The 26606-nt window shown below is 48.3% G+C and overlaps 1 protein-coding gene across 2 annotated transcripts in view; it reads left to right on the forward strand.

Moving 5' to 3' along the window:
* GNAO1 (G protein subunit alpha o1) overlaps window positions 1–26606 on the forward strand; it is a 1372168-nt gene that overhangs the window by 1046018 nt on the left and 299544 nt on the right. For both annotated transcript variants that reach the window (XM_069640205.1, XM_069640215.1), the window contains exon 5: window positions 2430–2558. In XM_069640205.1, coding sequence (XP_069496306.1) covers window positions 2430–2558 — 129 coding nt within the window. The remainder of the gene's footprint in view (window positions 1–2429; window positions 2559–26606) is intronic.

The raw sequence follows: 26606 nt of genomic DNA on the forward strand, positions 1-26606 counted from the left end.
GTTGCTCATGGCTTCTATAATATGTTTAGCAGGAGCTGTTCTAAGAAATCAAATGAGATCCCCAGAAACTAATAGGTTTGAGCAATTTGGTACTAACTGGCCTGCAAAATCAGCAGTGCCCATGCTAAAATGATGGTGTAAACGAGGTGGAGGATATGTGAGAAAAGGATCAATGGAAAATGAAATGGGGAGAATACATTTCAGATGCAGAGGTTACATCTTCAGGCTATGGAGAACGTGGAGTGCTGGGAAGTTTGTGAGTGCTGAATGAAAGTACAGGTAAGGTATGGAGTGTGGGAGTGAGTGGTATCAAGCTTGAGAGAGTCACACACGCACCAATCACTACAAAGTGCGTGAGAAGAGAGTCGGAGAGAGGAGTGTGTGTGCGAATGTAGAGGAGTAAATGTCGACAATGGAAAGGGTGAGTGGGCAGAGAGGAGGGTGACAAGAAAAGTAGGTGTATTGGGGGTTAGGGAACAGGAGGGAGGGAAGGGGCTTCAGGGAGAAGGGGGTGCAGAAGGAGTGTGTGAAGATCTGAAGAAGGGAAGACTGACAAGGGATTGGAGAGGATGTGCAGGGGGCGAGGTGAGATGGTTCAAAGCAGAGGGGTGATATAAGACCTAGAGAGATCAAGGTGGTGAGGGGGTGGGAGGGAGAGAGAGGGAAGGAAGAAGCAGAGCGTGGGAGCATCTAAGAGTAGGAGTGTGTGTCTGTGTCACACACACACACACGCACGCCCAGAGGCAGTCAAAAGCAAGTAATAGAGATACGGCTACAGCCTTTAGGCCTTCTTTGGAACACCACGCTAGCACCAGACAGTAGGGATTACCTGGCTGTAGTTTTCCATTGCATCTTCATGAGGGGTAAGGACGCCTGGTCTGGGGTGGAGGAGGCCCATGAGAAGGATGTGGGTGAGCCCATGCATACCCAAAGTCAAGCTTCAGTCAAGATGGTGTCCGGACATTTGGTCGAAAGACAAATGGTCGACGGAATTTGGTCGAAAGACAAATGGTCGAATTTTTTTTTATTTATATATATATTTTAGGGTTTCGTTTAGGGAAAAAAGGGTTTTTTAGGAAAAAAGGGGGTTCGGGGGGACCCCCCCAAATTTTTTTTTAAAAAAGGTGAAAATTAAAAAAAATAAAAATTCGACCATTTGTCTTTCGACTAAATGTCCTGTCGACCGTTTTTTTTCGACGAAATGTCTGGTAACCGTTAAGATATCCTCTATAACAATAAAACACCTAAACTTTATGTTTGGGTCCTTGAGTTTTTGTAGCCATCTGTGACATGTGAAATATCCCTGATAAGGGCTGCTAGTCTAACACTTTCCACCTCCTATCTATTGGGCGGGAGGCATGAGAAGTGCACAATGGTATTCCCAAACTATTATTCTTGAAAATGATCTGTTTTTTAAGTGAGCAAAAACAAAAGTGTTCCATAAAGCCACCTCTAGTGGTTTCCAATGGCAATGCAGTTTGGAGCACAACCAAGTAATTCAAGTAATGAGCTGTTGGCTGCTACAACCAAATATATTGTTCCTTTGGGGAAGCCCCTGCTACTGTGATGGCGACATACCTCCTCCCATGGAAGCATGTGCTGCACGTTGCCTATGGTTGTTGTGACTGGTAACATTTCCCCCTTTGGAGTGGTTTACGAGGTCTACACTGGCTTCCTCCAATTTTGACGTCCCCACTGGTGAGCATGGAAGCCAGTAGCTGTTATGGATGGAATGTGCACAACAAGTAAGTGTGAGTGTAGAATTGTAGTGGATTATTGAAGCCCTTTCACTTCTAGAAATGGTGTGGAGGGCCATCAGCAGGGGGAAGAGCACGGAGCAAACATTTTATTTTATGTATTATTTAAAGAAAAGTCCTGCTTCAGAAAACAGCAAAGCTCTTTGAAAACACTTTCTTTACAGTCAAGTTTGAATTGCTAAATTAATTCGGGGCATTGTGCATCATAATACATTTCTCTGATAGCTACAAGAGTACTATTTTTGGGATTGCATCTCAACAGGGCTGAAATCTCTCTCGGGGACCAATATCGAGAAAGTTCAAGCACTCTGTTGATTCAGTGTTAACAATAATATAAAATGGCTGCAGTGTAAGACTTCAATTCACAGCATTTTCTTCCAACAAAAATCAGGTGATGGATTCTTAATTACAAAGTAGTCCTAGGATGATATTATGTTCTATGGTTCCTATGATGTCCTATCAATTAAGTGGTGTGTGGATGGCTTTGCGCCTTTTGGTCCCGAGTCTTTTTGTTTTCTTTAGAGCCAATCCTCCTTTTCGTTCTGCACAACACTGAGCAAAATGCATGCAAACCGTTTTTGCAGTCTCAATGGAATGTGCAGGTTTTTGCCATAAGTGATGTGGTTGGCTTGCTGGACTAGAGTGTTCATTGTAATGTGTTTTCTCTTCCAGCTACCTAGACAGCTTAGATCGAATTGGCGCCCCTGACTATCAACCCACAGAGCAGGATATCCTCCGAACCAGGGTCAAGACAACTGGCATTGTAGAAACTCACTTCACATTCAAAAACCTCCACTTCAGGTGAGATGGTCTTGTTAAGACTTCCTTTGCAAATAAAGGGGTCATTTTGCAAAATATACATGTGGTAAGTTTGTAGCTCTTAAATCAAAGTTGTGTCAGAAAAAGTGGTGTCAATAGAAATCAATATTGGGGGCTAAGCAGAAGGCACAATAGAGGGAGCAGGTTGTGGCACATGAAATAAGGATCAACAGGTACAAATGGTTTAAGTAACCCTATGTTTTACCAAGCTGGTTAAAAAATGTGACGACGTGCCAGCTGTGAGTAGGTTTAAAACAATAAAAGTTTTGAATCAAATAAATATACATCCTAAAAAGTTAACTCATCTTAAACCGTTTCAAAAAGGCCTTTGGAAAAAAACCTCAAAATGCATGTAGTCTAACTATGTATTTTTTCATTGAACACATTTTATCATTTGTGCTCTAGCTTTAAAACAATGAATTGCATATAAAAAAAACTTAATAGTCTGAAAACAACGCCCCTCCCGACGCCTCCCATTCATCGGGTATCTTCAAAGTCCACCCCAGAGCACCTTGACCGGCACCAATCCAACCAGCAAACTTACATATTACATACAATTCCAACATGACGTTCAATCTTTTCCTTAAGGTGCCCCCCACCACTCCCCACAATGCTTTAAACTAAGTCCATAACAATGTTCCATCTAACTCTGGTCCATTATTTCAAGTTTAAAAATAATAGTGGTATCACAGTTTATCTAGTGCTTCATTACAGATGCCTCTCCCTTCTAAATGCTATATTAATTATCTTACAAATTTATGGTAATGTAGTACAGAATAAAGTAGTCTTGTAAAGTGCATCTCTGAATTTTGTGGTTGCCTTATAGCATGTTTTGCCAAAACGAGAAGTGTTAATTATAAGGGAGAGGCAGATATTAAACATGTGGAGTGGCGTCCACAAGTACATTGACACTTTATCCAGCATTATAAAGTAAAGATTTACTAGATGCAAGATGTAGAAGGCTGTTTGATTAGCTCTGAGGTTCTCCCCAAGGTTCCTGTGGTTTGAATGGTGCCAGCAGTCATAAATCTGCCATGTGTGTTCTAGTCGTGTGTAGTTCAAAGGTGCTAATAGATTAAACCATTGGGGCAAAGGGAGGGGGTGATTTGCTGCTCCTGAGGAGTCCTATTAGAATTTTTGGGATTGAATCGTTCAAGCTGTGCCGTTATCCGTTTTGATGAGGTGGTTTTAGTGCTCTGGGTTCCATTTTATGTTGATTTTGGGGTATTTTCATTGTCTTGTGTGATGGGAAGAAAAGGTTGCAGAGACTGACATGACTGGGCTCCGATCTCCAAGGTGTTTGTGATTTAAGTGTTGTGAACAACACAATGGTGCCCAATACTTGACACTCTCATCCCCTGTGCACCTTAATGCACGCTGTGAATACAGCTAGAAACTAAGTTACAATAACCGTTGTGTGTATTATTGCATTTTACAACAAAAGTAGTCAAGAATACCTTCATGTAAAATTGATGAAGCTTCTTTATTTTGAAAAGATGGTTGCTCAATGCGTTTCGTTTTTTTGAACTGGTAGGGATAAAAAATAGATCACTAGTTTATCACTACATGGTTCGGTAACCCTCCCCTCTGGGCTCTGATGAATCTGACGCACTGTCCCTTAGTAAAAAGGAGGGCCAAATCCTGCATTGCTCTTCTGAATTTGGCCACAACCTTTGGTTGGGTAAGCAGGTACAGCTCCCAAATTAAATGTGATAGCTCATCCCCTTCCTCTATTTTGAATGTCTCCGAATCATGCCTTACCTCCAGTAGGCTGTTGATCACACCAGCCCCACATCATATTTCACCACAAAGGCCCATTTAGGAGCTATGCTTGTATGTCCCATCCCCTTTCCACCATCCTTGTTGGGCGCCCCCCAGCATGAGGACAGTACCATAACCATTGGCAACGAAAATGTGAGCTACTCCTATAAATTTATTTTAGCGTGCAGGGGCGCGCTCCCATGCTTGGGAATACCCACGGGTCCCCACCCTACAGCACCTCACCGCAGTCCCTTTTTCCGCACGGATGGTGTCCGACCTGGCAGCTAGGCGCAGTAACCTTTTTCAACATTCTGCGTGCTCCCTGTTATTTAGCTTTTCTCATTTCTTCACCTCCCTTCGGTGCCTTGCCTCCCCCGGTGCATGTCTGCTGCAGGAGGCTTCACGAGATGCGCATCCTGCGGTCTTTCCTGCCCTCGGACCCCCATGTGCTCTGCTTTGAGTGCCTGGGGCCTGACCACCACTGAGACGTGTGCGTGGCTTGCAGCTCTCTTGCTCACCGATCCTTGAAGAATCTTCTTTCCCGCTGGAGAGAGATCTTCCACTCTTCATCACCCAGTCATCTAAAGGACTTTGTCGCCAGCACCATTCGTCAAGAGAAGGTAGGTCCTTTGTTTTCTAAGACCCACCCAGCGCGGAGACTCCTTCCCGGAACCTCAGTCTGGGAAGGGCACCTTGTACTCTGGTACTGGCGGCAAACCCAAAGCCGTTAAGACTACCGGCTCGAAAGTTGAGGGGCCCAGGGGCTCTTCCTGGCGATCCACCGAGGGGCACTCCAGCTCATGATCTTCTGCACCGTTGTGCAAAGAGCTTTTGAGCTTTGGTTGCAGGCGGCAGCCTGACACGCGGTCCCATACAACTATCAGCTCCCCAGCTCAGGGTTTCCAACCTACCCGGGCCATCTCTGAGGTCGTGACGCAGGGGGGGGCGATTCGACTACCAGGCCGCTAGCTGAGGGCCCTAGGCCTAACGTAGCCATCTCCAAGGTTGGTGCTTCTACTTCAGGGCCGGGGCACAAACAGCCACCAGCTATGTCGGGTCCTGCATGGAGCATGGGGCATTTGCGCCCTCCCGCCCAGGTTGTGACACAAGGCCCAAAAATGGCAGACAAAAATATGGTGGAATATGTATGCTTACTCATAGAAGACACGCCACACAAGATTCTGCTTTTGAGTAAATTTGCAGTTTTAATGTGATACGTTAGCCCTTCACGGTGACGGGTGTTTCGGCTCATGTGCCTTTTTCAAAACCGGGCTTGCGGTCATTATCCGTTAATTACCCTTTTGTTAATGTTTTCGGTAGCACCGAAAATGTCCTGAGATAATCACCTTCTGATGTAAACGCAGTGCGCGTTCTTAAATGTCCCCTTGCATCAGCACTCTTACTGAGAATTTGGCAGAGCCTGCACGGCTGGTGGCCATCTTAGATTCTGACTCTAGGCCTCAGGCGGTCCCATCACCTTCAGAAGGGGTGACTCAGGGTGGTTCCAGTCCTCTTCCTTCGGGAAGTGGTGTCGGACCCCATGGCCCAGGTGGGTGGTCCACGCAGGGTTACATTTATGCCTCCCAGACGTTCGGATACCCATCCCAGGTTCGTCAGTGCTGTGATGGTGGCTGAGGGCCGTGCTTCCTCTCAAGACCCGGCAGCCTGTGAAGATCGTTTTTCCGAGTGCTTCCTCCTACTCACGCACTCCCTGCAGTTGGAAGTGGTCCCAGCAGGTGGTGCCTCCAAGGCCCCATCCCATGGGCCGTCCACCAGTTTCAACGAGGGTCCCGGTACCGCAGCCCACACCAGCTCTGGGTACTCTTCAGAGTCTTCTGGCTCCAGTGGCCGTTGCACCAATACCAACAAAGCTGATGACCTTCCTCAGTCGCCTGTCTAAACACAACCACCTCCGGGGCTGACCGGGGGGGGCTACGACTCCTCTCACGGAGGACCCAGGCTCCCCTCTGCCTGGCAAAAAAGGCAGGGTGGAGACGCACAGGATGAGGAGCCTTCCAAGTCTGTGAATACATTTCATGACCATCTTCAAGACCTAGCAGAGTTTTTGGGGATGCCCCATCGTGAACGTGCCCCCCAAGAGCACAGGTCCTGGCCCTGTGCACCACGGGCCTCTCAAACATTCGTTTGCAAAAAGATGTCTGTTCTTTGGCTAAGTGTCATGATCTCTGCTTCCAAAAGGTCAGGGTTTTCCCAACTCCCTTGGAAGCAGATCCATAACCCAGGTTCCGAGTGCCAACCAGTCCCAATTGGGACCTTTTCGACCCAGTCCTGGCGCCAGTGGCACCAGGCTCATAAATATGCCCAGTCCCAGCGCTGGAAGCGCCGGGCTCATAATGCTTGGGTGGACTTACCTGCAGCAGACCATGCTGCTTACTTGCCTGCCAGTTGAGCCTCTGATCCTCTTCTGTTTGGAACTACTTTTCCTGTTGGGTGGGGCAGGAGCCACTCCCTAGATTCAGAACACTGGAACTCTTCTGGAAAGCAGGAACTCTTTTCTTACCTAGGCGTGGCTGTGGAAGGAGTTACCTAAGCACTACAGGAGGCTATTTAAACCACACCCGATGGATGAATCTTGCTTTGCGTTATTCTGCATCCTCTGCAGCAGAACGCTCATCGTGTCTTCTGCATCTGATCCTGGGCCTAAGGAAAAAGGCTTACCATCCTGAATCCAGTCTTCAGCAACACCTATAAAGACCAGAAAGAACAGGTTAGCATTACGGGCTTCAGTGACAGCTCTTCACTTACCTGGTCCATCGGCTGTCACCAACGCCTCGCGCTGCATTCCGGCATCTGAAAGACAAAGGCTTACCTACTCTTCGTGCGCTCCGGAGGTCTTCACACTGCATTCCGGCATCTGAAAGACAAAAGCTTACCAACTCTTCGCACGCTCCGGAGGCCTTCGGCGCTGCATCCCGCATCTGAAAGACAAAACAAGGTGCGTTTTAAGACATTGGGGGAACTTTAATACTCACGTGCCATTACTCCTTTCCACATCTAACCCAGTGGGTATTCCGGCACCCTGCAGCCGCTCCGAACTTGTACCTGCAAAATAAAAAGACAGTTAGAGCGCATCGTGAAGCAGGCAACAAGCGCTTACTTACGTGCTTCCAGGCGCTTCTATTCATCACACGGGCTCCATCTTCAACTCACTTCAGCCCGTCATCCGCCATCGCCGGAACCCTGCAAAACAAGAAACATCATTACTAAAGACTTTAAAGACATTAGAATTACTCGAAACTTACCGTTCGTGCAGTAAACGACGGACAGCAGTCCTCTGAAGTCAAGAGGCCTGCTCCCCTTATCCAGTGAAGACACTGGTTACAGCACCCTGCCCCGAGGCAGATGGAGAGCACGGCGTTCACTTACCTAAGGTGAGAGCGTTAACCTTTGGGGTTCTACAGGAGAAGAGAAAGGGAAGAAGAGAGAGACATTCAATAACCCAGTTCCTTAATCCCATATTTTCTATCTGCAGACATCTTACCCTTCAAGTCAGACATACAGTGCACAGAGGTCCAGCCCAAAGAGCCAGCCGTGTGTTACACATCACCTTTGAAGATACGGTATACGCCCAGTCAAGACCGGCGCCTCTACGTGAATCAGGATGAGCGTTACACTAAGGTGGTCTGGGAAATGCCTTCGGGCCAACGCCCAGATGAGCAAAAAGCTGGATGGCCGATTTCAACTGTTGGATGGGGAACCAGTCGTCCTGGCGTCCCACCCTCAACCACATTCTTCTGTCGTTGCAGCAGCATCTTAGTATTCAAAGCCTTCCTCTTGTCTTCTGCAGCCGGGACCACCTCCAACTGTTTGTCTAAAGAGGAGAAGGCCCTTGAGTCTTTCGGCAGAAGGTGCTACCTCCACGCCAGGTTGCACCTGCGCCATGCCAACGCTGACGCTATCCTCGCTGCGGCGAACCAGAAGCTGTGGCGGAAGGTTGGGGAGTTCCTGCTGGTCCTTCCCATAGAGAGTAAGACCTCCTTCAAAGCTAGCCTAGCTGAGTCCCGCACGATTGCCCAGGATCTCATGGATTCCTCTGTCTCCCATCTGCCTTGGAGTCGAGATGAGGCAGACGGCTTGGATGAATGCTACAACATTTTGCTTGAATGTGCAGGAGCGGATCCTTGACCTTCCGTTTGAAGGGACAGATCTGTCTCACTCGTCCACTGGTGAACTAAAAAAAAAAAGACTTCCACCCAGACTGCTAAGTCCTTGGCCATCCTGACGTAGCCGGAGCAAAATGCAAAAGTCATTCTCTCAGAACTAGGGCAAGTCTGACTTCAAGCCTCGCTCCTTCAGCGGCTTCAAAGGTTTTCGTGACCACGGAGCTTGGCGGCCAAACAGATTCTCCTGCGACCACAGCAGGAAGCAGCATAGTACCTTGCAGGGCTTTTTTCGCGCCCCTCCCCCCCCCCCCTTTTGAGAAACCTGAAGGTGTCTCACCGCTAGTCCCCGAGGATCTCATCGAGGTTGCCAGGACACATCCTTTGCTTTTGCATCCAGTTCCTGGGTGTGGACCAGTGCAGGAGGATCACCTGGGTGAGGGGTCTTCTGGGAGTGGAAGTGGGAAACCAGATGGCGAGAGGCAGTATCCCCTTCCCTGTAACACCTTTAACCCATCCTACCTGGTAGGATACTTAGGAACTCAACACCCTCCCCTTTCCAACACTAACACTTTCCCACGGACAGCTCACCGTGAGAGAAAACTGACTTAACACCCGACCCATATACAATGGTAAGGCAATTACTGATCATTACACACACCTGACTACCATCACACTTCCCCACATGGGTAAAAGGCAGAGCACGAAAGCACTCTCTGGCCGAGGCAAAGCACACGAGGAAGCAGCAGTTCCAAAATGGCAGTTTAATACAAGACGAAAGACAACAAGACCAAAGAGGATTGCAAGGAGATAAGTGCCCTTGACCTTTTCAACGAAAGACTGTTCCTTTCATTAACCTTCGAGAATAGGAAACATAAGACCAAGAATCAAGGCTGAAGCATCCTGCATTGTGTGTCGGAGGTACCAGGAGCTCTCACATTGATAGTCAAGGCGGGGAGAATCGTTTGCCGCTGAGGTACTATCCTTGGCTCCTACAACTAAGCAGCGTCAGTGAAGTCATCACAGCCGGTGAGTTGGGGAAACTGACACCAGACCGGTCTGTGTTGAAGCCAAGGTTGCAAGCAGCAACATTATATAGTGAAAACTGAAGAGCACAGTGTATGAAGCATATGTGGCAAGCAATGCGAATTAAACAGCAGAGGAGTGATTGAACTTTGAAGCCAAGATGCGATACAGTAGACAGTGATCCAGTACCACTGTGTGCTCATTCGAAAGTCTGTTAGGTATCCAGCTGAAGGGTGGCAATTGTAAAAGTGATAAAGAATTATTATATCTAAGTGGTCCTGCAACGGGTCAAGCAAAACCCTGTGCACATTCGAAAGGCTTCATTAATTGGTGAAAAGTATATGAAGTTGATCTGAGTACGACTGAGGTGGGCTGAGATCTGAGCCTGGTTGAGGGGGATCCGGGATCTAAACCCAACTGAGGGGGATCCAGGGTGAACAGAGACACCATTGATTGAAAGCATTGTGATAAGAGAAGGATCTGAGCCCGGATGAGTGGAATCCCAGGTGAAGAACATTGTATTGATAGGATCTGAGCCAATCTGAGGGGGATCCAAGGTGAATAATGAAATGCCTAAGAAATTGAGTACTTGTGAAAATCTGAAAGAGAAAAAGAACTTGTTGTTTATTTTTCGCATCAGGCCCGCTGAATTAAGAGACTTTGAAAGACAGAGATTTGGGCACAGAAGGCCCTGTTGCTAATGATTGAAATGTATCGGCGTGCTAAAGAAGCCAGAAACTGTGCTAAGCTTTAGTGTACCACCTTATCCCGTGCTGATAACGTGGGGAAGGGAGGCCAACAGCCTGAACATCCTGACATATCATTTTGTGAACACTTCTTTCTTTTTCATAACATTGTTTCCTACACTGTATTTAGAGGTAAGGATTGGCAAAAGGTTTATTCGTATAGGCCCTTTTTATTTTGACAAGACTCCATTAGGACTGCGTTATTGTTTCATGGTCGTAGCTTGCTCCCAACTGTAGTTTTAGGATTAGATGGAACCCTTTTTAAGTTCAATAAGCACCCTTGAACTTTGGTCACTTGTGTCTCTTACTGTTGATACCATACCTTCCTTACACCCCTCCTCCCCTCCTGCCTTACAGGGCAAAAAACAGTGACGTCTTGGTCAAGGAACACAGCCCTCCTGTGGAGGGGCCAACTGGCTTTGTGAGCAGCTGGAAGTGTTTTTCACGATTCCTTGAATCTCCACAGGCTTCAGTCTTCATCTTCCTTCTCCTCCTTCCTCTCCTCCTCCAATGTTGTCGATAAAGTCGCCTGTGCTGTTGCGGGAGATCCTACATCTTCTGGACATACAAGCGGGTGAACAGGTGCCTCCATTAGACACGTGCTCTGGGTTTTACTTTAGGGGTTTTGCAGTACCCAAGAACAACCAGGCGAGCCTGACGGTTGTCCTGGACCTTTCGTCCCTCAACCTGTCTTAACCCTTCTAACGTTTAAAGATGATCACACCTCCCCACATAGCGAAGTCACTGTGCGCAGGGGACTGGATGTTTGCCTTGGACCTTAAAGATGCATACCTAAATGTCCCCATCTTCCAACTGCACCAGAAATTCCTGCGTTTTCACGATTATGTTGCACCACTTCCAATACTGAATGCTGCCGTAGGCCTCAACTCGGCTCCTTGTGTGTTCACGAATCTCATGAATGCGTGGGCGGGCCTCCTTTGCTTGCAGGGCCACCACCTATACCCTTATCTGGACGACTTGCTGGTGAGGGCCAGCGCAACCGAGGAGACGTTTCACTGCTGCCAGCAGCTAGCGGATGTTCTTCACCAGTTGGGGTTTTCCCTCAACTAACAGAAATCGCAGTTGGCCCTTCCCAGGACCTGGTGTTCCTTGGAGTAAGATGGGACGCGACCGTTCAGAGGGTGTTCCCCCACGGTCGACAGGCTTCTGTCCCTTCAGAAGGTGATTCGTCACTTTCTGGCCAACTCGTCCACCTCGGCACGATGGTTCCAGTACCTGCTGGGATTTATGGCTTCCTTCATGCTCACAGTACGGCACACCCAACTCAAGATAGGTCTACTCCGGCTCTACATGGCGGCCAGGAAACGGGGGCACAGTCGGACAGGCTCCCCTTCTCAACTTGCGGATCTTCACTGGTGGCTCCTGGATGGCAATGCAGCAGTGGGAGCCCCCTTTTCTCAGCTGGAGCCTACTCTGGTGGTGACAACGCATTCCTCCCTCATGGGCTGAGGAGCGACCCTGGATGGCTACTCTATTCACGGTGCATGGTCCAGGATGAAGGCTCTCCTGCATATCAATCTGCTGGAGCTCAGGGCGGTTGGCCTGGCCCTGAAGTCTTTCTTGCTGGTCGTCAAGGGCAAAGCGATTCTGGTCCGGACAGACAATTCGCAGACAATGTTCTACTTGAACAAGCAGGGTGGAGCCACTCCACCCTCCTATGCATGAAAGTGGTGTCCATCTAGGAGCGGACCCTGTCAGAAGGGATCTGATGAATATCTGCTGTCCATCTCCCGGGGGATAACAATGCGGAAGCGGACCAGCTCAGCCGCATGGGGTTCAACACATATGAATGGGAGTTACACACCAACTCATTGTCTCCCCTCTTCCAGAAGTGAGGGTTTCCGGATCTGGATGTATTCAACTCTCCCCTGAGTTTCAAAAGTGCCCCCTCTTTGCTTCCTGGACGAGTCTGGGATCTCTGGGGGACGCGTTCCAGCTCTACTGGCATGGCCGCTGGTGCTATGTGTTTCCACCTCCATTGCTCCAGCAGACCCTCTGCACATTTGGAGCCTCGGTGGGCTGCAGCCTCATCCTGATTGCCCCCACTGGCCGTCGAGGGTGTGGTTGTCGGACCTCCTTCAGCTCCGCTCCGAGGGCCTTATCTATCTTCATATCCCCAGCAGGGGCTTCCTTATGTAGCAGGGCGGGTGGTGGAACTCCCAGACCAGGCTGGCTCACTTGGCCTGGCTCCTGATCAGTCGAAGCTTCACCACTCGCTGTTCTCTGAAAGCAATTAGGAGATTGTACAGGTGGTCAGGGGGCCGTCCACTCGCCATCAGTACAAGAATAAGTGGGCCACGTTTTGCCACTGGGCTTGCGGCGAGGTTCTAAACCCACTCATTTGCTCCCTGGACAGCATGGTGTGTTTTCCTGCACACCTGGCTTGGTGAGGGGTCCAGATGGATATTTGCTGCACTTTCTCAGTGGCCATCAGGGTGCACAAAAACTTGCCGGATCATATTCTCGGCGGCCAGCCCGGTAGTCAAGGCCCTCCTGAAGGGCTTGGCCCTCATCATCGTCCACAAATGTCTATCTAATGACGCCCCAAATACTTGTCAGACAAGTTCAGCAAACACACCTCAACCAGACCAACCAGAACGTTGTACTCCCACTGTCTATCCATCCCCAAATACTCCCTCAAAAAAAAAGCAGGCGGCTCCAGCTTCCCGGTCCTAGCCGCCAAACGACGGAATGCTTTACCACCGAACCTTAGATCAGAACCTTCCTTTTGGACCTTCAGAGCGAAAGCGAAATCCTGGCTCCAACAAGAACTCCACCACTGTCCAAGACACTAATTAATGTACTTTTATCCTATGTCTGCCTCTCGACCACCATGTAACCCGGTCAACTGCACTTACTGTTATCTTGCATGTCTTTACTCTGCTGAAACCTCCTTAAGTCTCCGGCGCCCAGTACCTCAGGGTTCGGCACGCGGTATAAATAAACAAAACTAAACTGTTTCCTCCTGTTCATCGGCCCCAATCCCTTTTGGGATCTGAACGTGATGCTTGCCGCCTTACAGCTTGAACCTTTCGAGCCAATGGCATCAGTTGATATCAGTTGGATCATGCTCAAGGCGGTCCTGCTTGTGACGTGCAGAATCTGTGAGCTGCAGGCGCTGTCGTCGTGTAAACCCTTCACCTCCTTCCTCAACAATAAGGTCATCTTGCGCACTCATCCAAACTTCTTGCGCAAGGTGGTCTCACTGTTCACTTGAACCAGGAAATCTGCCTGCCAGTATTCTTCCCGAACCCTCAGAGGCAGAAAGGGCCTCCATTCCCTGGATCTGAGGATAGTGCTCAAGTTCTACCTCTCCCAGACGAGATCTTTCCGGAGGTCGGAAGCGCTGTTTGTCATGTTTTGGGGGCACAGCCCCTGGCACCCAGGCCTCCAAGACCTCCATCGCCCGTTGGATGATCCAGGCCATTTCAGAAACATATGTGGCCCTAGGTAAGACGTTGCCTGCATGGATTCGGAGCCAAAAGTACAGCGTCACCTTTCAGAGGCCTGCAGCTTGGGAAATCATTAGCAAGGCGGTTACGTGGGCCACTCCGTCTGCCATCTGTAAACACTATTCCCTGGACACCAGCTGCAGGCGGGATGCGGTCAGGTGGTTCTGAGGAACTTTTTTGCTTCTTAAGCATGAGGCAGGTTGTCACAGCTCCACCCAGTTAGTCTTGTTCGGTGGAATCCCCCACAAGGATGGAGGATAGGGGACAGGACGTATGAGTAATTAAGGTTACTCACCGTAGTGACTAGAGTACTCCTAGTCCCCTTTCCTCCATACGTCCCACCCACCTTCCCGCACTAGTATGCTATGGGCTAAAATTGTCAGCTTAGTGTGTTATTCAATTGTAATTTGTTATTTATAAAACGCTCAATACCCAGAGGTTTCTAAGCGTCGACCCGAGGATCGAACGTGTTGCTCTGTGTCGTCTTGCTTCCAAGGCGAGCGCATTGCCCCTGAGCTATCCTCATAAGAGGATCATAAGAGGATAGCTCAGGGGCAAACCTGAGCATCGGATATGTCAAAAGGGGACTGAGGTTAGGCGCCAGAGGGCGGGGACTTGGGGGTGTTCCCACGCCCAGGGCTACATCTCCCGCCCCTACACGCTATACTAAATTTAGGAGATTTAGGGATAGCTCACATTTTCGCTGCCAAAGGTTCCGATGCCGTCCCCATGTTGAGGGACGCCCCACAAGTATGGAGGAAAGGGGACTTGGGACTATCCCTACTCTATTCACTATGGTGAGTAACTTTAATTTCTACCCTAGGTCTCGAAGACCTGTGGGAACCAGTGTCCTTCCACTTGCAGGAATAAATACATAGTCGATGCTACAGAGGACCATTCCTGCTGAATTCATGGTGGCCCATCTGGGTATCTGGGCCATCATGGACATGCGGATGAGTGAAGGTTTTGTAACCTGAAGGTCTAAGATAGGCTTCCAGAAATGCTTTTGTGGATCTCACTACTGACATCTGTCTTTAGACTGCGAGATCCACAGAGTGTCCAGACACAATATTCACAACACAAGTAAGTGATTTACAGTACGAAAATGTGATCACTGATCCTTGGCAACTCGAAGTTCATCAAAGTCAGCCCCTCACAGGTATTTAACTTGAATGAGTTTAGAAGGCTTTGGTTCCTTTTATTAGTTATCGCCTTACTAGTCTTCTGCCACGCCTCCTTTTCCAGTTGCTTCTGGATGATTCTCTGTAGTTACTGCTTGTTGTTCTCATCATGCAAGTGCCTTATGTTTTCCTCCTGCCAACCCTTGCAGTTCTTCTCCTCCCACAATCGTTGTTCTCCTCCCAACCTTGTTCCCCTCCTCCCCTCTCCCAACCTTGTCCTCCACATGCCAGCCTCAATCTCCTCGTCCAACCTCATTTTGGTCTTTCTAACCGTGGCGTTTGCCTCCTTCTAACCTCGGTTTGCCTCCTTCCAATCTCACTTCCAATCTCCTGCGCGCCTTCCCCTTGTTCTTCACTCCTCTCCTCCTCGTAGCTCTCTCTTACCACCAATTTGCTCCTATCTCTTCTCCTCTCGTGCTGTAAATGCCACAATGCCCCCTTCCTGGTCGTCCCTTTTACCCCTACTCTGCCCTCCTGTTGACGCGTTCACAGGATTTCCACATCTGCCTTATTATTCACCTGGTTTTGCTATTGGTCTGATTTTAAAAAAGCGGTTGCAGCTCAGCTGATGTGTGCCAGTGTTACTAGCCTGTGTGGAAGCTGAACAGCCGCTTTAAAACCGTGTCCACTGTCTTGGGGCTGACTAGTGCACGTGCCGCATTTGCATGGGCAAGTGCTGCTTCTGGATCAGAGCTGCAGCTGAATCTTTCCAGTGGGTAAGCACTTGTGAGGCAGTATGTTTGTAGTGGACGTCTGACAGTTGCATTTTTCTTACCGCTACAGATGGCTTGCTGGATGCAAGCAGGGCCACTGTATTTTTGAGATTCCCTTCTTTGGAAATGTTTTAGAATTAGGGTACTGATACTCGTGGGGGGAGGGGAGAAGGGAGCGGGAGCTGGGGTAAGAGGTCTTTGGATTTCCTTCCATATGGTTCTTTCTTTTAAAGGCCCAGTAACAGTCTGTGGCTACAATTGAAAGGCTCCTCTCTTCTGGAGTGGTCTGAGTGGGGTTAACAAGGGGATCCTTCCCAGACCTCCCAGGGCCCATCATCCACTGGGTTGGTGAGGTACCCAGACCCCTGAGTCACCCCACTAGAAGTCCCTGAAACAAGACCGAAGACTTGACATCAGTTTTTAGTATTTCACAGCATTTGTTTTGTGAATCTTTGCTTGTTTTTTTGGGGAGTCAAAATGCCTGCTATGGCACTTAGTTACAGGGTTGCTTAGGGCTATGCTCCGTTGAGTCCACAACTTTCATCACACCAATTTGACATGTGAGGGTTTGTGCTCTTGGTAAACCTTTACCATATTCTGAGAGAGAATAGAATCCCTTGGAAAGAACAAATTTACTTTCCTTTGGTACTGTTCTTTCTAATGCACACCATCTTCCACCCTCAGATTCCTCATCAACTGCGCTTTCTGCCTATCTCAAAGATGTTGGTACTATGATTGCTTGCGTTCATTCTTTGTAGAGTCATGATGGTGGTAACATCCTCTTGGCCTCTGTGGAGCAAAGGAAATGGTGCAATCTACTTCCTTTACTTACCTTCAACATTGCATCAGATGCTAATTCCCCTGCTGACATGTATTTATATCTGGGCAAAACGGACTGTGTTGGCTTTGGTGATAATGCTAGCATCTTTTGGCATCTTTTTTTTTTCTACCCAAAAAAAAACGAGCAAATGGGGAATAGAAACGTGAAAGGAGGGTGTGAAGCTTTTCCTACCCATTTTGTTAAAAAAACACTTTAAAAGTTATCTTGGCACCAATGCAAGGACCACTAGTTCTCTAGGCACGAATGTAAATAAATTCACCTGCACCTCCAATGTCACTGACAGTCGAACTGATGATGCTCTGGTGTGCCTCGGTATCTATTAAGCCTACACGTGGACGATTTCCAAAGATCAGTAATTGTTTTTCGCATACCTTGCTCAATCTTCACCTATATTTTTGCTCACATGCTTTGGATTCTGTAACTGGAAGTATTTAAGACATTCAACTTTTCTTTTACTTATAAGCGATTCTGGCATATTGCGATCACTGAGATCAGACTGGCTGGTCTTTTAGTTTTTGAACAACAGTGGAAGAAGTGTGAGAAAGGATTATTGGACTGGAAAACAGCCTGGTTTGCACATTGATTCTTCCAGGCCCCACTTTAAGCTGCCCTACGGATTCTTACGGATCTTTTCTGCAGAGTTTACAGTACTGGCTGCCTCCTCGCCTTACATTTATATCTATAAGCCCCACAAGTATTGCATGCTCTCACTCTTTGATGAAAGAGAAACCGCCAAATACCACTCTACAACAAGTTGTTTATAGGTTTCAGCTAATTACTCTTGCGTTGTTTTTGATATTTACAATTGTGTTGAAGTTAAGCAGACTCATCAAGAGACCACAATTGACAGCCTTCTCTCTTCCCTAGCTTTCATTAAGCAGGATCACATCTGTCCCTGTTGAAGCTTACAGAACCTCGCCATTCTCCCACACACAGGTGAACAGGTTTGCCTTTGGTCCTCCATTAGGATTTTGTTTTCTAGACATTACCTCCACGTGTTCTGTAGACTTCCTTAACCCTTCAACAACACATTATGCCATAAATACTGAAAAAAAGATTAACAATTACTTTTACAGATTTATCCCCAAATGTTCATGCCTTTACACACGTGTTGCCTCTATTTACTACTTGGATGTTTTCTATTGATCAGTGATTGGGTCGTGTTCTCCTTTGATTATGCCATTGGTGTTTATCGATCATCGTCCTTGATTTCGTTGGTCCACGAGTATTTGAACTTTCTGAATCTATTAAATGCACTATTTTTCCTATGCTTCTCAAATGGTCACTTCACCTTCTGTGATTTTTGCACTAGATAAAACAGTTTGTTTTTCCTATAGATGAATTGACTGAATTGCTATTTCCAAACTCTGGTATTAAGCAATCGTTGCTGGACGCTGTGGGGTTGGCACTGAGTTTTAATATTAAACCTTTCCAGTCTTCATTTTTAAACGTGTCTCATGGAGAATTGTATTCTTTAAAAGTACGAAGAGTTTGAAGCATGTATATATAGTGAATCATTTTTATGACCCCTTCAGTGTTCTTTCCATGCCTTGCAAACAGTCTAGCTAAGATACTTGTATCTGCATGCTCCTTTTTGATTGGCTTGACCACAAAGTCTGAACAGCCTCATTGACTTAAACCATCCAGAGTAGTTGAATTGAATGTTTTCAAATCCGATCTTTCTAAGAATATTTAAATGTTAACGGGTTTTTATATAACGCTTCCTCACGCTTCTAAGTGATGTAATCATAGTCGCTATTTATCATGTTAAAGAATCGGCCTCCAGCACCCCAAAAGAGGGATCAATTTCTGACCGTCTCACCTTGCTCTTTGTTTTGCAGTTTCTCCCCATCTTCATCTTTGTACAATACTCCATTTAATGAGAGTTCAAAAATGTTAAAAAGGTGGCTAGCAGCACGCAAGCTGGTTACCCCAGGTGCTAGGAGGGTCTGCCTGGTCATGCCTCCCCACCCAATTAGCCCAATATCTATCATCACTCCTGCGTTATGCCATTATTAGGCTTTGAACTTGACCTTGTAGTAGCTCACTGTGCCTGAGACTTAAAGGGAGTGTGGCATGGTCTTATCTTTTGGTTTCGGTGTAGCTCGACCCAAAGTCCATTTTCATCTCACCATGTGACTGGAGACCACTTTTTCAAGCTTTTTGTTGCATAAAATACTATTAAATAATGAACTCTTGACACCTTCAGTGTTTTTCCTTTCCACCTCAAACATAAGTTTTTCTTTCTCAGACCACCAGATTCGTGGTGGCCTCGACTCTTGGTGCTGGGCAAGCCAGCCTTTCTTGAATTCTCCTTTGCCATCAGCTATTTTCCAACTCTGCCACTCTTCAAGCCCGTTCTATTCACAGGGGGGGTCGGGGGTTGTGTGTGTGTGTGTCTCTTGCTGCAATATATTCACTACGTAGCCAGCCTCAGGATTACTTTGTCTACTTGTGTTACAGCATCTGTACAAGTGTAAAATGACTTTGCAATTTCTTCGCACGAGCATCTTCATTTCGATCCCGAAATGTTGCTTAACTACGACACCTCCTGTTCAGATCTTATAGAATGGTTATGTTCCTTCTTCATTTGTGTCTGTTCTAGGTGCGTCAGTTCTGCTTCACATGACGTTACCAGTCCTTTTTCTCATTAATTTTCATACTTCTTCCGGGACTCTCTCCAGATGACCATTATTTCTTTGTGAAGACATACAGAATTATCTCAGTGGATACCTTGACTCAAGAATTCTTTGCGGTATAGGCATCCTCACTGGAACTGCACATGATGCAATTTCTGGTTCCCAACATATAGGCAGCGTGGGAGCGGAGCATCTGGTAGGGTTATTTGGCTCCTCTACACCCCCCCCACCGGGCGATTCATCGACCACTCATCAGTCTTCACATCAAGACATCCTTGTCTGAAGAAGTGCTTCTTCGGAGTCCATATCTTTGACTCCTTTCAGGCATCCTGCTGATTTCACATGCTCATCAACGCTCCAGGTCATAAGACTGCATTGTCCATTGTGTCTGCAGTAGATCCACCTTCCCACATACTTCTTGTGGTTCTTCGGCTACTGGAACGTTGTTCCTTCAGGTGCATGAATACTGGCCTTTACGTAGTCTCTGATTTCGTCATCTGTCGGCTCCTTCGGTCTGAATCCTGATTCGACATCAATCACAATCTTCATTCCTACTTCTTTCTTCGCAGTCTTCTTGCATTGTGTGATTATTATCCTGATCACACAGAATCCAAACATGATCATCACCAACAGGGCTCTGAGGAACTTGAAAATGTGCGCCATCCATTGTGGAACCAATGAGAAGATTGACGCAAACCAACTGTCATCAGCAATGTCTTCCCCTTTGTCTTCCGTCTTGACGTGCAAGTTTGTCAGCATCGTTATGGCCTCTTCAAGGTGCCATTCTTTTCATTGTGAGAAGGAACGAATGTGCAAAATGATTCTGATTTTGGCACACACCTCCATCCATAGCTGTAATCCAATCCAAGACATATCTGTTCTGAAGAGTCATCAGGCGTATCGCTCTTAGCTCCTCCTTGATAGCATTGAATCCCTTTATGGTGGTGTTGATTGTCTGCAGAAGCTTCCATCTAGTTATCTTTAACCACTTGGCATTTGCCATCATCTGGATCGCAGGCATAAAGGTAACAGTAAAAACTGAAGCAGTCTTGCTGAACAATTTGTGTTCATATGGAATAACATCAAAGGCCTCTATTGATTTGGCTGAGAAATAATGTTCTCTCTTCATTCGATCAAGGAGTTCAGCAGATCTCTTCTTCAGGTGAGCATCTGCTTTCGGAAACTCGCCAATGTTCAAGTCCCTCTTCGGGATCACCAATGCTGGAACATGAACAGTCACTATAGAACACAGTCCTCCCCAATCTCTGGCCAACTTCATGTATGCTCTGGACCCACAGGCCCAGTAGTGATCCATTATCACCACTGTCCCATCTTTCATTCTTGGTACATCAAAGATTCGACTGCACTGCTGATTCTCTCCACCTTTTCTCGTGCCATTGTTTCTGAAGCATAGCTCTGCACTAGACAAAGGCACTATCTGTTTTGCGAACCTCCGCCAGAGAGGTTTGCATCCTTTTTCCACTTGTTCAATAACTGGCTTGTGATGACCAGTTACAGCCACAGCTCTGCATACGACTATGCCTACTTCCCAGCGATCTGGAGAAAGAACTGTTCCACAGATCCGCATCTGGCCTCTTTCCTTGCAGCTTCAAACTTCATCAGGCTTTCCTTGGCAATTGTGTTTCCTGTTTATTTCCCATCTGATTCCAGCTCCCTTCTTGCGAGGTTGTTAATATCTTATCACATATCATCTAGTGTGTGCTCTTCCTCTTGTCTTCAAATCTTGGACATAATCATCTTCTTATGGAGCTGACCATTCTGTCACCCATACCAAGAATGCTGTTCGACCTTAGCACTGACCTCTTGTATGACAAAGTGCAAGGTGAGTCAGGCAGTAGCTGTTTGGGCATCTATCTCAATAGCTATGAATTTCTTAGACTTTCCTATAACATAAGGCAGAGCACATGCATAGCAATCCTCCTTAGAAGTTTTTTCCCACTTCTTTCATTTGCTGGTACCACATGTTATTCCCCAAATATGCTGTACTGTCTAAATAATCATATAATTCATAAACATCCTCCCTTGCACTTCTGTTAGGTCTCTTTCTTGCCAGATGAGCAACTCATGAAATACATCAGTATACATTCTTCCTACTGGTGGAATCATAGGGACACTTGTCAGAGAAATCGGTGCTTTCACATGGGCTACTGGTGTAAGGACAATATCACTTATGGCCTTGCCCTTCTTACAGTGTCTAGTTCTGCAAAGGTGACTGGAGTGGGAAGGATTAATGGAACTCCTTCCCTTTTGGGACCATTAAAGTATACAGTATGGATCAACAGAAACAGAACAGCGATAATAGATGCTGAACAGGCATATATTATGCACCAATACATCAAGCTCCGCCATCGATGACTCTCCACACGTCGTTGACTCTGCCCACTTTTTGGAATTGCAATATGTTCAATAGGCCACATTTTGCCTTTAATTTCTTCTAATGAAGGAAACATTCTTTTTAATTGGGCAATCATGTTAAATGCTCAGGTAGTTGTCTGATTTGTTTTGTTCTATAATTGCTGCCAATAAACGTCTGATCGCCGGCCCATTTTTAGGATCTTGGATAAAAGTGCGCACATCAGTGCTGCGCCCAACAAGAGCAGGGTAAGCGTGGAGTATAAAAACAAAGAGAGCAAGAAGTAGTCAATGTACATCAACATCTGACAGAACCATGTGCACCTCCAAAGAGAAACTCTGTTAGAAACGAGAATGGGAACTGCTCCCTTTTCCAGTCGAAATGGAAGTCTAGATGGGGCATTTTCCATTTACTTCAGCACTCCAAGGTTCAATGTCAACAAACCCCCGTGGCTCAAGAACAGTAGCTTTCTCACTTCCTGCTATAATATCTATAAGAGTGTTTCAGGGGAGCCACAGTCCAAATGTACACTGTCGTCCATCTACTGGATAGTCTTTGCATCCTTCTTCCTCGTCATCAATCAAGTCTTCACAAGCTGAACTACTTCTTCTTGACTTGCTTACGAATGGGTTGGGGGTATGTTGGCCCCTGCAGCGTAAACCGTCACATCTCCTAAGTGTACCCAAGCTTGTCTCCTTGGACTTTAACTGCTGAAGGAGTAATGTCTTCCACAACAAATGGGCCACTAAATCTGGGTTTGTGCCACTTCCTTGTGAGGTTTCTTACTAGAACAGCATTTCCAACAAATAATTTAGGAACACATAGCTTTTCAAGATCGGTTGCTGTATTGTCTTCACCTGTGTCCTGAGACCGACACCCCTTCCACTTGAGTTGATCTGAAATGACAGATACAAGCGGTCATACATGTTAAGTATGCATGTAGCTCATTCCATTAAGCTAATCGAATACCTCATTCACAAAATGAGGTCCATTATCTGATCTCAGCACCTCACATACTCCCTATCTAGGAAATACTTTGAAGGGATTGGTTTCTCCGATGTATTCCACATCTGACAGGTAATCACCACAGCTGTGCTGCTTCGGAAAATGTTCTGCGTCGATGACGTCGACACGCTGTCCTCAAGGGCCTCCGTCAAGCTGACGTCACCGGATGTTATAAGTAGGACGCACAACGCCCGTAGCCTCAGTTCCGTTTTTTCCACGAACATGTTCGCTTCGGAGATCTCAGCGCATCTCGGTTCTTCTGAGTTATTCCATCGGTTCTTCGAACTTGTTTGTTTGTGAAGATATCATGTCTTCATCTTCTTCTGCCCCTCGGCCGGGATTCAAGAAGTGTTGGGACTGCCGTTCCAAGATGTCGCTTATGGACCCGTACAACGCCTGCATCTGGTGCCTCGGTGAGGACCTCGCCACGGATGACTGTGACGATTGCCAGTCGTTAACATTGAAGGCCTTGCGGGAGCAGAAGAAGCAGCTTTCTGTCAGTAGGGCTTCCAAGCCCCGAAATTCGAAATCCACAGGGCTTTCGACCGACGATTCGAGAGGCGACTCTCCGCGTCGTCGGCGTAAGTCCAGGGGGTCTCGGTCCCGTAGTGGTTCCCGCCATTCCTCTGCCTCTTCGAGGCACTCGCGGAAGCACCATCACCGGTCGCCTTCCTCGTCTGAGGACTCCGCCCGTCGACGGGTTGCTTGTCCCAACAAGCACTCTTCTCCTGCGGAATGGGATGCATTTCGTGGCGATTTTTCAGTCGCAGGGCTCTGTTCCAGGGAACGTGCTAGGGCCACCACTCGCACGCCTTCAAGCTCGGGTGGTCGGCGCGATCATCGGGACCTCGAAGGCTCCCGATCGGACAAGGTGGAACGCACTAGCCATGCCCGCTCCAGGTCCCGGTCCTCGACGCCCTCGAGACCGTTGGAGCCTGTGAGGTTTTCGAAGAAGACGTCAACGCCATTGGCGCCATGTCCGTCGAGGGACTCTCTTGAGGCTCCGCCTCCAAAGAAGCCATCGGCTCCGAGGCCGTCGAAGGACACGCTCGGGGCACCGCCCTCGAGGCCTGTGTCGAAGCCAACGGCGCCACGCTCGACGCCGATTCTGTCAACGCCTTTCGAGGATGCTTTATCGGAGGTACCCCGGAGACCGGTGGAAACCCAGAGGAAGGCTCTGACCAAGTTGAAAAATGTGTGTTCCTTTTTCTGTGCCCTCATCCAGGGATTTATTCCAGCCTCTTGATTATATTTCTGAGGTGGATGAAGGGTCTGATAAAGGTTTGGTTCCTGATGAGGTTCCTGACAAATTATCTGGTCATAACCAGATGGAAGACCTGCGTCAGTCTTTGCACAACGCCAGTGGTCTTGACAGCTCTCCGGAGGTTGAGTTTGGTAGGCCTGGCACGCACGCCGAGTCTTCGTACCGACGGCTAATGTCGAGGGTGACAGAGTACTTGGGGTGGTCGGCGCCACCAGTGGATTTTCTGCAGGATGACCTGACGGATGTCTTGGGCCAAAGTCCACCAACTGACCCGGTACTGCCATTTCAAATGGCCTTGCAAAGAAGGGTGGCTGCGGCTTGGACTGCTCCGGAGAGTCTCCCGACAGTTGGTAAGTCGTTGCCGAAAACGTACTGCCCAGCCAGTGGCGACCACGGCTACTTGTCCATGCACCCTACTCCGGGGAGTTTGGTGGTCCAGGCGGATACGGCCCCAGCAAAACAGGCGTTGTACCCTACCATCCCTCCTGATGGGGACGACAAACGTTTTGACAGTTGGGCGAAGAAAGTCTTTTCTTCAGGGGATATGGCTTTGAAAGCAGCCAACTCCGTGTGTGCCTTAGCACGTTTCACTCACACTCTGTGGAATTGTGCCTCATTGGCGGCTGAACATATTCCCGAAGGGGATTAGCGCGATGGCTTTCTTGCCCTTGTACAGGATGGCAAGGATGCCATGTGTGAATCCGTTCAGTCGGGTCTGGACGTGGCTGACTATGTCAGCCGGTCCATGGCGGCGAGCACCGTGATGCGCAGATTTGTGTGGTTGCGGAAGTCGGGGTTTGCTCCGGATGTACAAGCCCTGCTTCTCAACATGCCCTTTCTTTTTGGTTAGTCATTGAGTGCTGCAGTTCGCCAACTTCCGCCTTTTCGTCCTAGGGGACAGCAATGGAGGGGAGGTTCCTTTCGATACTACTCTACCTTTGGTAGATCGAGGGGAGCACCAAGTCAAAGGGGCCAACGTAGGAGTACCAGAGGTGGAAAACAAGGTACTCGAGGTGCCAGGGCCGCTCGGGCAGTTGCCTCTTTGCCCTCAGGCACTGCCGCAGCTGCTTCAGCTCAGTCATGAGGCCATGTCCCATGGTTCGCCGGTTGGGGGAAGGCTGGCGCAGCATCTTGTAGAATAGCGTGCCATTACTGCAGATGTGTGGATTCTGGAGATCCTAGCCCACGGCTGCTGTCTTCCTTTCTGGCAGAGGCCTCACGACTATCCACCAGGGAATCTCTTTGAAGAGTCTGTATCCGCTCCTTGCACAGGAAATCAAATCCCTGCTGGAGAAAGGCGCCATAAAACTGGTGCCTGTAGCGGGGAGGAACAAGGGATGGTATTCCCCATATTTTTTGATTTTCGAAAAAAGACGGGGGATTGAGACCCATCATGGACTTGCGTGGTTTGAACAAGCTCCTCAGGAAGGAAAAGTTCAAGATGGTTACTCTCTCACAAGTCCTCCAGGCCCTTCAACTTCAGGACTGGTTGGTGTCTCTTGACCTCCAGGACGCTTTTTTTCATGTGCCGATTCATCCCAAGGACAAGAAGTACCTGAGGTTCGCGGTTAGCGACTCGCACTTTCAGTTTCGGGTCCTGCCGTTCGGATTGACCTCCGCCCAGAGGGTCTTCACCAAGCTTATGGTGGTGGTGGCGGCAGCGTATCTCAGGAAAGGGGGGATTCACGTCTACCCCTACCTGGACGATTAGTTGATCAGGGCACGCCCTACCAAGCAAGTCCTGGATCATCTGTCAGTCACCTGCCACTCCCTTCACAGGCTGTGCTTCTCCCTCAACTTAAAGTACATCCGAGCAGTGCTCGACACATCCCTGGGGTAGTGTTTCCCTCCCCAGGTGAGGGCTCATCACATTCTACAGATGGTGCACAAGTTTTAACATGCCCAGAGTCTCCCGGCGTTTGAGTTCTTGAGGTTGCTAGGCCTCATGGCATCCTGCATTCTCCTGATGCCAGAGGCCAGGCTGCGGATGAGATCTCTGCAGTGGGCTCTCAAGATGCAGTGGTCGCAGTCCTCCGGCAGGTTGTCGGATCCCGTTCAGGTGCTGCCATTGGTCGCCCAGGATCTTCTGTGGTGGGACGTCAAAGGAAATCTGATGAAGGGGGCTCCATTTTGGCTACCCTGGCCAGAGCTGACTATTGTGACGGACGCATCCCTCATGGGATGGGGAGCTCATGCCAACGAGTTGACAGTCAGCGGTCGTTGGTCTCCGTCGGAGTCCAGACTCCATGTCAATATGTTTGAGCTGAGGGCCCTCAGGCTAGCCCTGAAGGCTATTCTGCCGTCTGTGCGGGGAAGAATGTCCTGATTCTGACGGACAATACAGTGGCCATGCCCTACCTCAACAAAAAGGGGGGGCAGGGTCTCTCCCTCTGTACAGAGAGGCGATGCAGCTCTGGTTCTGGGCCATCCAGCAGGAAATTTTGATCTTGGCAGTTCATCTGGCCGGAGACGAAAACGAGGTGGCGGATGCTCTGAGCAGGCAGAGCACGGTCTCTCACGAGTGGGAGCTGGCTCAGGAGATTCTCCTGGAGATCTTCACCCTTTGGGGGACCCCTCAAGTGGATCTCTTCGCCACCAGTGTCAATCGGAAGTGCGAAAGATTCTGTTTGCGGGAATTTCCTCCAAGAGGAGCCTTAGGGGACGCGTTCGTAGTGGGGTGGTCCTTGCCACTGCTGTACACGTTTCCTCCAGTCCTCGTCATTCCGCAATGCTGCAGAGGTTACGGAGGTTCGGTTCCTGAATGATCCTCATTGCTCCAGCATGGGCCCGGAAAACATGATACCTGGACCTTCTTGACATGTCCATCTGCCCTCCACACCGTCTTCCCTACCGAGACGATCTGCTCTCACGGGAGGGGGGTCAAGT

Source organism: Ambystoma mexicanum, chromosome 1q (genome assembly GCF_040938575.1).
Source record: "Ambystoma mexicanum isolate Mex_15411 chromosome 1q, UKY_AmexF1_1, whole genome shotgun sequence".
Classification (NCBI taxonomy): Eukaryota; Metazoa; Chordata; class Amphibia; order Caudata; family Ambystomatidae; genus Ambystoma; species Ambystoma mexicanum.